The 11,978-nt window shown below is 38.8% G+C and overlaps 1 protein-coding gene across 3 annotated transcripts in view; it reads left to right on the top strand.

Annotated features, from left to right (window-relative positions):
- The first annotated feature begins 2,402 nt into the window (after positions 1–2,402).
- Positions 2,403–11,978, top strand: part of LOC115222310 (GDP-L-fucose synthase) — a 28,713-nt gene continuing 19,137 nt past the window's right edge. The window contains exons 1-3 of one of the 3 annotated variants that reach the window (XM_029792491.2): positions 2,403–2,579; positions 7,791–7,939; positions 10,657–10,771. In XM_029792491.2, the coding sequence (XP_029648351.1) occupies positions 7,797–7,939; positions 10,657–10,771 (258 nt within the window). In that variant the 5' untranslated portion in view covers positions 2,403–2,579; positions 7,791–7,796. The other 2 variants (XM_036511476.1, XM_036511474.1) reach the window with 2 other exon arrangements.

Genomic DNA, 11,978 nt, shown 5'->3' with positions numbered 1-11,978 from the left:
TAGTCACCTGAGACGTTGGCAGGACGATAATTAATCAGAGTCGATATCCTGTGGAGATTAGCTTTCATTCAGGTAACAACATCTGGTGTAATAGTTTTCAGGTAAGGGCAGAGTGAGGGCAAAACATTGACATACTATCACCAGCACCACCGCCGTCGCCGCCGTCACCACCACCGCCGCCGCCCCTCTCCAATTTTTCACTTAACATAATGAAGTCACTTCTCTATATTTGTCGATCGATAGTTAAAAGTGGCAGCCAAATCCTCAAATTACATTATCCCGCCGGAAAAAAAAGGTGGTGGGAAGAACACACTGCAATATGTAGTCATAGCTAGGCCATGTTTGAATGCAGGAGAGGGGGTAGTGGTGACTGGAACACAGTCGACCATTGTTCTATTTAGTCAGTGTTGCCGCGGTCTGTAAGTTGTTGGTCTGGTCTTGTGGCAGTGACTAGTTGAGTAAATGAATCCAAAAATAATTTCTTAGGTGGCTGCGTGTAGAAATAACTGAACAACACCCGCGAACATTGAGCAGAAGATTTTATTATCGCACATAAAGAGAAACTGCGTTGGTCTTTTACAGATAGTAACAGCAATAATTAGATAACTGGGAGAGACACTGCTTGGAGCTTAAAGCAATCTACTGATACGTCAACATGCGTCTTGCCGCACAAAACTGGAAATACCGTAAATCCTCGAGTATAATCCGCATTTTTATCCCAAAATTTAAAGATCAAAATCCCTAGTGCGTACTATATACGAGGTTTAAAATGAAAATTATTTTCAAAGCAATGTCCTAACCCCTATTTGCTGTCCGGCAATGTTTATTCAGACGCATTTTGCTAAGCCTGAAAGCAATGAAGTCATAAAAGAATCATCCATAACTTGCAGTAAGCAACATTTATTAAATGTTAATACTGTTATTTCTTTATTTTCTGCAAACAAAATGCACAAGAAAGCTACACGTTTGCATTATGTTATATATACAATAATAATAAAGGACGTTACTGTATACATTTTTACAAACCAAGGACGTTATATAGATCTCCTTAACTCAAGTTAGAGAAGGGGTGCGTATTATACACAAGGTTTAGGTTTTTCAGAGGTACAGCCCCCTAAAAATCCCATGTGTATTATACTCAAGGGTGGACTATACTCGAGGATTTACGGTAATTGTGCTATATTCTTGGCGCCAGAGGTTCTTGTCATCTATCTGCATCATATGTCTTAGCCACCTTTCTGGTCATCTGGCTGTAAAAATGCGTGCCGTCTGGTGTAGCAAGAATCGAGACACATATTGCTCAGCCGCCTCAACTTTCTGCAATTAATCATCGCCAAAAACGGCCTTTTATAGGCCACACGAAGATTCTCGAATTACGCGATGACTTGACGCCGATTGGTCGTTTAGAGGACCGATCACCATTGTGGTTCAGTCATGATGTCTGACCGGTTACTTAGTGGTTCGGTTTCGAATCAGCGCTACAGGGTTGACCTCAGATTAAAAAACAATAATTATAGGCTTGGCTTGGCTGTGTGGCTAAGAAGTTTGCATCCCAACCACACGGTTTTGGGTTTGGTCCCCCTGTGTGGCACTTCGAGCAACTGTCTTTTACTACAGCTCCGGGCTGACCATAGTCTCGCCTGGCTGGCGTAACTTCAGTATAAGTACCGGATACATTTTAAGAAAGTGTTTTTTTTATATATATATATGGAGAGGTTAGGGTTAGGGGTGGGAGAAAAGGGTTTCTGTTATCATTAGAAATGTAAACAAAGTCACGTGTGTACTTATGCCAATTTCTTTACTACCCACAAGGGGCTAAACACAGAGGGGACAAACAAAGACAGACAAAGGGATTAAGTCGATTACATCGATCCCTAGTGCGTAACTGGTACTTAATTTATCGACCCCGAAAGGATGAAAGGCAAAGTCGACCTCGGCGGAATTTGAACTCAGAACGTAACGGCAGATTCCGCCGTGTGTACTTATACCGAAGGATCGCCCATAGTCTTGTGCCTGGGTTTAGTAGATGGAAACCGATAGAAGACATAGTACACATACATACACACACACTCACACTCGCACGCACGCACGCATGCACGCAAACACACACACACATACACACACACACACACACACACAGATTCATAAACGTCTAATCATTAAAGCGAAAAAAATTATCAGAAATGTCATTTGTATGTGTAGGAATACGACCTATGTTTACATCTCCAACCGAGTGATTCCTGTAAAACGAATGATATTCATTTCTAACAATCTGCAAAAACATGCCAGGGCCACGAGGAAGCATCACCTTGCTTGGAGACACGTAAGTGTTTTCGCTACAGCAAGGGCATCTGGCCGTAAAAAATCTGCCTCAGTAAACTCTGTTGGATCCATGCAAGCACGGAAAACTCGACGTTAAATCGACGACGTGAATCGAGATTTTCTCTGAAGCCTATAAATAAAAGGGAAACGTGTTTTCCTGTTACACCGCTGGAATTTATTGATCCCATTTAACGTGGCATTCACTGTTTATTGCCCTGCAACTTCCTAATTCCATTTCTGCCACTCGAATCTCCTGGGTGAGTTAGAGAACTTTTTATTCGAACGTATGAAAACGCATTTATCTTCTACAGTAATTAAAAAAAAATTATTTTAAGTTTGACGTTAATTATGTTTCAACTTCTGAACGTATAATTTATAATTAATGTTATTTTTAATTTATTCCCCCAGACTAAGAGCTTCTACGTTTGTTTTTAAATATAATATATATTGTATATAAGAACGGCTATGTCAATTCTAACCATTGTGCTTCTCGTGATAATTTGACTACAAGAATTACTTTCAGCAACTTCTATCGGCGGAATCTCTGTTGGCGGAAAGAAACAAAAGGACTTAAATATTACATAAAATCTCTCTCTATATATATTGTTTTAACATTTAATAATTCAAACCATCGCTCATCTCAAATTTTGATAATGTTTTCTTTGGATTTTACCTTTTCTTTTACAACCACGTAAAAGAGAACATCAAACTATCCCGTATTGCCACGAATTTTCAAACTTTCTCTTTCATAGGTGAAGGTAACAAGCGCTAAAATACTTTGATTCAGTGCCTATGAAGGTGCGTTTCTGCATTAGCCCCTATATATATATATATATATATATATATATATATACACACACACACACTTTATTCAAAAGCAGCAGAAAATTCAACAAAACCTGTTACTCTGAGTTTCACGTTCCCGTTCGTCGGACAGGTTTTGTTGAATTTTCTGCTGCTTTTGAATAAAGCATATTACTCTACCACTAAGTACTCTTTTTTCCGCCTTGTTTCACATTTATGTCATTACTCCGGTATATATATATATATATATATATATATACACACACACACACTTATTCAAAAGCAGCAGAAAATTCAACAAAACCTGTTACTCTGAGTTTCACGTTCCCGTTCGTCGGACAGGTTTTGTTGAATTTTCTGCTGCTTTTGAATAAAGCATATTACTCTACCACTAAGTACTCTTTTTTCCGCCTTGTTTCACATTTATGTCATTACTCCGGTATATATATATATATATATTATATATATATATATATACAGCTTTGTATACATGAGTATATATATACAGATTAGGAAAGCTTAGATTTGTATTAGCCCAAATATCCTTCGTACATTGTATTTATGTTGACAATTATGAGGTTTAAGATATATCGCTGCCAGTTTTGTAAGACGTTGACTACTGTTTGCATATCCCAGTAAAACAGTGCTATAGGGATTGAGTCGACCCTGTAGACGTTGGAGGACCACTGAAAACTTCACGTATACCCAGGATACTTCCGCCAGGCGGAACCTTATTCCTTTTCAACTCATTACGGCAAAATAACGAAATTTTCGTCTATTACTCAATAAGCGGGTCGCAGCAGCGCCCATTATCTACCTGACTATTTGGGAGTTGGCCATTGTCACAGCGCGCACAATATCATTAGATCAAACTAGCTGCCACATGTACGTAAATATAACAGGCTGATTACGTATGTAATGATAACTTCGAATTGCAGATTTTAATGCTAGCTACAGTTTGTTTATCGAAGTTAAAGAGATTTGATTGTTATTTCTAGCAAGTTGAGTGATTGCAGAGGCTCAGTAACATTGTAGTAGACATGAACGTATCTAAAGTTTGAGTTTATTTGAAAATAACTTCAATGTTAAAAATTAGGTGTGGTTATACCAGACCGAGTTAAAAGTTTTTCGTGTTTTAAGCGTCAGTTAGTTAATAGGTTATATAAAATTCATATGTAAAGGATTTATTCATCAAAATATACCCCACCCAAGTGGGATATATTGTACCATCATTGTACTAGAAGCTCAATTCCACGTTTATATTATTTGACTGGTTTAGAGGCAGAAAACTCCCTGTACCTGTTATCAACCTTATCCACATTGTTGAACCTCCGTCCATACAGGAAATGAGCTATGGCACGAAAAAAGGTGGTAATCTGATGGTGAAAAGCATGGATTCTAGGCAGGTGAGGCAGCACTTCCAGCCCCTCAAGTTTGCACTTGGTCATATTGGCAGTGAGTGCTGGAGCATTGTCATGCTGTATGAGTACACATCTTTGATTGACCAATGCTGTGTAGCGGGCTTTCAAAGCATCATATATTCACTGCAGTTTTTGAGCATAATAGTTAGTGTTCACAGTATGACCATGAGGGACAAGCTCAAAGTGCAATGCCCCCTTAAAATTCCACCAAACATACCACATGGCTTCCTGTTCAAACCACCATTGTTTGACAAGTTGTGAAGCCTGGCTAGAACAAAGCCTCTGATTTCTTGTATTAGGAATATGAAAATAGACCCATTTTTCATCCCTAGTTAGAATTTGGTGCCAAAAATGGGCATCTCGAGGATTTGTCAACAGTTGTTTGCAGATGTTCACATGTTGTTGATCCTAGTCATTAGTCACTTCTTGAGGAACTTCTTGACAACATTTGTTCTCAAGGCTGAGCTTACAGATGTGTCAGTTCGTGCTTTGTGAAGGACCAAGTTCTGCCGACAATGTATGAGTGCTTGTGCTTGGCTGTTGTTCAGCCATTTCAAGCAAGACCTCATCTTCCATAATAGAATGTCTCCCTGACTTTGGTTTGTCTTCAAATCTGGTGTCACCTTCTTTGAAACGTCTGAACCGGTTTTATGCCACATATTCGTTGACAGTTCTTGGGCTTTCCACATCATTAGTTTCTTTGGCCACTGCCCTTACATTCAGTCCTTTTTCCCACAGGTATTGTAAAATGGCTCTAATTGCAATTTTTCACCACTCATAATCAAAGCTGTACAATAAAGAACAAACAATTCAGTAATGATTGGACAACAAGTTGAATCAAATTAATGATATAACATGGAGATACAAGTTGCCAAGAGGCACTAGTGAAAATCAGCAAAAACCTTCTGGCTCAACCTGGTATGTGGTAGTGTCATATATGTAGTTTTGTTCTGATAAATATACAGTTATTTCTTATTTCTTTATTGCCCACAAGAGGCTGAACATAGAGGGGACAAACAAGGACAGACAAAGGGATTAAGTCGATTATATCAACCCCAGTGCGTAACTGGTACTTAATTTATCGACCCCAAAAGGATGAAAGGCAAAGTCGACCTCGGTGGAATTTGAACTCAGAACGTAACGGTAGATGAAATGCCGCTAAGCATTTTGTCTGGCGTGCTAATGATTCTGCCAGCTCACCACCTTTATTTCTGTTGTACAGACCATTATTTCTTTTGAGGGACTTTCTCCGTCTGGGTTGCGGATCCGTGGAATAAGCTGCCGGACGAGATAGTGAAGATTCCGACGACTGCTCAGTTCAAAGACTCTCTTGAGCAGAAATGGCCTGAACTCTTTGCATGAACACCCTCCCTGTACATAACTCCATGTCCTCCTACATGGCCTTGCTTTTGCTTTTTTAGCCAAAAAATTAACTTAACTTAACTAACGGTTGACAGTTGCATCAGTCTACGTAGGTTTTTCTTGAGAACAAATTTAACAGGATATAATAAATAATTTTAAGAAAAATAAATGTGTTAGTAGTAAATAAACAAAAGAACAGAACAACAAACAAGTTCTTTGGAAACCAATAAAAGAGGAATGAAATTATGTAATTTTTTTTGTAAGAGAAATGAATGAAAAAATGAATGATGATTAATTTTGAGCCATGGACCTTCATTTAGTTGCTTGCTTTTAAAAGACTTCCTCTCTCTTACTTCGATACTCAGACAAACATTCAAGCCAATAAATGAAGTGTATTAAGGTTATACTCTTTTACTTGTTTCAGTCATTTGACTGTGGCCATGCTAGAGCACCGCCTTTAGTCGAGCAAATCGACCCCCAGGATTTATTCTTTGTAAGCCTAGTACTTATTCTATCGGTCCCTTTTGCTGAACCGCTAAGTTACGGGAACGTAAACACACTACCATCGGTTGTCAAGTGATGTTGGGGGGACAAACACATACACATACATATATACACACACACACACACACACACACACACACATATATATACATATATACACGACGGGCTTTTTTCAGTTTCTGTCTACCAAATCCGCTCACAAGGCTTTGGTCGGCCCGAGGCTATAGTAGAAGACACTTGCCCAAGGTGCCATGCAGTGGGACTGAACCCGGAACCATGTGGTTCGTAAGCAAGCTACATACTACACAGCCACTCCTACACCTATCTCTAGATTTTCCATAGAAATTATAGCAGCACTGATTTTTGTTACAACATTTCGTATTTGGGACATCGGATATAAACAAACAAGGAAATCGAAGTTGGAAAACTGAGTACTGGGCACATATGCCATATTTCAGGAATTTTTGCTCCTTCATCAGAACCCATCAATCATTCAGGAACTCATTGCTTAGACAGCCACTAAATATAGTGGTGTAACGTTATTGTATATACTAATTTACATATTAAACACATTCCTGGAAACTGGTACATATATGAAGTCTGTCCAAAAAGGAACAGAACTTCTTAAAACAATGCAACAACAACCATCTGGCACAGCGTGCTCATGACTGCAATATTGTGTAGGCATGACCTTGATCTTCAGCCTAACAGTAAACCGCTTTGTGCCATGTCAGTTATGCATCTGTGAATGTAAGCGTAGGAGTGGATGTGTGCTAAGTAGCTTGCTTACCAACCACATGGTTCCGGGTTCAGTCCCACTGCATGACACCTTGGGCAAGTGTCTCTTACTATAACCTCAGGCCGACCAAAGCCTTGTGAGTGGATTTGGTAGGCAGAAACTGAAAGAAGCTCATCGTATATATGTGTGTCTGTGTTTGTCCCCCCCCCCTCAACATCGCTTGACAACCGATGCTGGTGTGTTTATGTCCCCGTTACTTAGCGGTTCAGCAAAAGAGACCGATAGAATAAGTACTAGGCTTACAAAGAATAAGTCCTGGGGTCGATTTTCTTGACTAAAGGCAGTACTCCAGTATGGCCAAAGTCAAAAGACTGAAACAAGTAAAAGAGTAAAGAGTTGATTTTTAGAACTTTCCAGCTGTGGAATACAATCTTCTCAGGATCTGGATGATTATGAATTTAACAGTTGACAATTATTGTCTGAAGAAGATTGGTGTCTTTCCTATGCAAAACAGAACCAATGCTGGTAAAAGTGCGAGCAAAAGTCCCTATTTTTACCCATAAAAGCTAAAAAAAACTAATGTCCAATTATTGAATTACAGAGATTTTCAAACAGAAAATATTTCAAATATTTTGCAGAGAAACATGACTTCCTCAGAGAAGAAGGTTATTCTTGTCACTGGAGGATCAGGTTTGGTTGGACAAGCAATTAAAACAGTTGTTAACGACAAAGAAAAAGAACCTAATGAACAATGGATATTTTTATCTTCAAAAGATGCCGATCTTCTGTGAGTATCATTATTCCCAATTTTCTGATCAACAACTTTGTCATTCAAATAATAACGTTTAATTATTGTTGTTGTTGTATTTGTGGTGTTAATGATATGTAATCCTAATCCAGTAAGCCTGAAGCTAAGTCACAACACTAATCTCCTTTTCAACTGAGATTTTGAATAAATGTTTTTTTTTATAGGCACAGGCATGGCTGTTTGGTAAGACATTTGCTTCCTAACCCCATTCTTCTGAGCTCAGACTTACCAAGACTTGGTGAATGGATTTAGTAGACAGAAACTGAAGGCTCATTGTATATATGCATATATGTGTTGTGGATGTGTGTGTGTATATATATATATATATATTCGGTATAAGCAATTAAGATTCAAGTGAGTTCTGTTGAATTCACATGAATATGGTACTTAACTTGGATGCACCAGAAATCTATATTGTGTTAACCATACGACAAAGTGGGGTGATTATAAATAGGTAAAAAACAACAAGAATGGATCAATATATCGGTACAATTGTTTCGTACGAAGACATCTTTAATAAGGCTACAAAAATTGCAGTAAATATAGGTGACTCGTACTCATCAGCCGAAAAAACATCCGAGATTCCCAAACATCGTGAAACATCATGGAAAGTTCTATAAAAGTGAGATTTAGATAACAAATTGGTTTCGAAAATATATATATATATATATGTATATATCTCCATTCAATATGTGACCACATGTGTATCGTTGGCCGTTTTTTTTCCTCCGTCTTCCCTTCCTTCATCATCATTGTTCGACCGTGGATCCAGCTGTAGAAATTAAGTTAGTATTTCTGATGAAGAGCTCCGCTCGAAACATTAAATCCTCCTTCTTTCTTCCCTTTCCTGAGCGTCTAATAACACTATACTTGTTCCAAGTCCTGCATTGTTGTGTTTTCGACCCGGCAAATTAAGTGAGTTCATGGCTCGCAGGATAGCCTGCTGTGCTAACCTTGGATCATAGAGTGACTCGCTGTTCAGAAGGAGAGCTGTTGAGTCAAGTTCGTCAACATCAAAAATTTGAATGGTAATTGTAGTTAAGACACCAGTTCTGGTGATACGTAAAAGTACCGGTCAAGCGTAGCAGTTACTAGCGTCGCCTGACTGGCGTCCGCGTCGGTGACACATAAAAGCACCAACCGATCGTGGCCATTTGCCAGCCTGCGCTGGCTCCTGTGATGGTGGCACGTGAAAAACACCCACTACACTCACGGAGTGGCTGGCGTTAGGAAGGGCATCCAGCTGTAGAAACACTGCCAAATCAAGACTGGAGCGTGGTGCAGCCTCCATGGTTTACCAGATCCCGGTCGAACCGTCCAACCCATGCTAGCATGGAAAACGGACGTTAAATGATGATGATGATGATATATATATATATATATATATAAAACACAAACGCAGACACAGACATACACACATGCTTATATGCATATATGCAATGAACTTGTTTCAGTTTCTGTCTACCAAAGGCAGGGATATATATGTGTGTATATATATATATATTTTTGTTTGTGTGTGTGTATATCTCCCTGCTTTGACATTATAAGTGAGTGTCACTGACAAGCGAGTGGCATCCTTCATTTGCAAGCTTCTGAAATCTGTCTGGCCATGGAAAAATGATTGACCTTGCTTAGAAACAAGTGAGGGTTGGCAACAGGAAGAGCATCCAGCTGTAGAAAATCTGCCTGATGCATGTCAGACAGGACTTCATATCTGAACATGAAAATGTGGACATTAAACGACAATGATGACAGTGATGGCTATGACGATGATTGACTTGTTATTAATTAATGACCAGTCAGCTGTTATAGGAGCAAAAATATATTTTTCTCAAGATTTTGTTTAAACTCAGCTCAACCCTGATTAAATAAACTGGTGACCAAAAATGTTCTATCCATGACCATCCATGCTTATTCCTATGTGCCGGGAATTCAGGACCACATTATGCTTTATCATTTTTTAAGGTGGTGGGCTGTGATTTAATCCTTTTTGTTTACATATTCTTTTGAAATACTCTGCCTTTGTTGTAATTAATTTTCAAAATAACGAAGAATTTAATAAAATACCCTTGTCATTATTAAGCTAATATTAAACTAGTAAGGCTGAGAGCTGGCAGAATCATTAGCACACCAGGTAAAATGCTTAGTGGTATTTTATGTCTTCGTGTTCTGAGTTCAAATTCCGCTGAGGTTGACTTTACCTTTCATCCTTTTGAAGTTGATAAATTAAGTACCAGTTGAGTACTGGGGTCGATGTAATCGACTTAACCCCTCCTCCTAAATTTCCAGCCTTGTGCCTATATTAGAAAAGATTATTAAGCTAGTATTTGGCAGCAAGCTGACAGATTAATTAGCATGCCTGACAAAATGTTGCAAAGTATTTTGTTCCATCTTTATGTCCAGAGTTTGAATTCTGCTGGGGTCAACTTTGCCTTTCATCCTTTTACGGTTTATGAAATAAGTACCAGTTGAATAATGGGGTCAGTGTAATTGGTTAGCCCTCTCCCCTAAATTCCAGTCCTTGTGCTTGTAGAAGCAAGGTTTTAATTTAAATCATTTTGAAACTGGAAGTTTGTATCATATAACCAAGGGTGGTCTCAGGTGGGTTGGTATCAAAAGGGTTAAGGGAGTTGTGGCTGTGAACGCTTGCTCTCACAAGCAGTGTTTATTCTTTATATTTTTATCTTTATTTTCAGAGATAGGCAACAAACTGAAGAACTGTTTGAGAGGACTAAACCAACACATGTTATACATTTAGCTGCTATGGTTGGCGGACTTTTCAGGAACTTAAAATACAACTTAGATTTTTTCGTGAGTTTTGTTTGACTTATGATTTTTATATAACTTCAGGAACTTCAGCTTCTTAAGCACTACACATAAACATCATTTTTTTCCCCCAATTGGTCATGTCTGTTAACTCTATTGTTACCATAATTCTGTTCCAGATGTCCATCTTGCAATCTCTAGTCAAACCGTTCAGCTCATGCCAGCATAGAAAAGACGTTAAATGATGATGGTGATAATAAAAAGATTACTGTAGAATTAATTTAGCCTTCTAGCCCTCAGATTACTCTGTTAAATATATCATCATCATCATCATCATCGTTTAGCGTCTGCTTTCCATGCTAGCATGGGTTGGACGGTTCAACTGGGGTCTGGGAAGCCAGAAGGCTGCACCAGTCCCAGTCTGATCTAGCAATGTTCCTACGGCTTGTTTATTTACATTGCTTGGAATTAATCATACATTATCTTGTAGCTTTGAGATTTCAATGATATACTCTTTTACTCTATTACTTGTTTCAGTCATTTGACTGCAACCATGCTGGAGCACCGCCTTTAATCGAGCAACTCGACCCCGGGATTTATTCTTTTTTGTAAGCCCAGTACTTATTCTATCGGTCTATTTTGCCGAACCGCTAAGTAACGGGGGACGTAAACACACCAGCATCGGTTGTCAAGCAATGCTAGGGGGACAAACACAGACATACAAGCACATACACATACATATATATATACGACGGGCTTCTTTCAGTTTCCGTCTACCAAATCCACTCACAAGGCTTTGGTCGGCCTGAGGCTATAGTAGAAGACACTTGCCCAAGGTGCCACGCAGTGGGACTGAACCCGGAACCATGTGGTTGGTAAACAAGCTACTTACCACACAGCCACTCCTGCGCCTATATATATGCTTGTGTATTTTTAGAATGACATTGCAGGTTAGGTGTGAGATGCTGGATCTGGCTAGTTTAAACATGAAACAGGTAGAATATTTGGGTTGGATATGGCCAATTTAAATACTAAAGGGTTAATAGTAGATTGTTGTTAGATATTAAAATTGTTTAACCTTTCAGCATTCAGAGTATTCTGTCAACTGTGATGCTTAATTATTCACAGTGACTTTTAATTAACCCTTTCCTTACCAACCCGGCTGAAACCGGCTCTGGCTCTGAGTACAAATGTCTTGTTTTCATAAGTTTTGAATTAAAATCTTCCACCAAACCTTAATCACAATTTATGG

This window comes from Octopus sinensis, linkage group LG19 (assembly GCF_006345805.1).
Source record: "Octopus sinensis linkage group LG19, ASM634580v1, whole genome shotgun sequence".
Taxonomy (NCBI): domain Eukaryota; kingdom Metazoa; phylum Mollusca; class Cephalopoda; order Octopoda; family Octopodidae; genus Octopus; species Octopus sinensis.
This window is presented reverse-complemented; position numbering and strand designations above follow the sequence as displayed.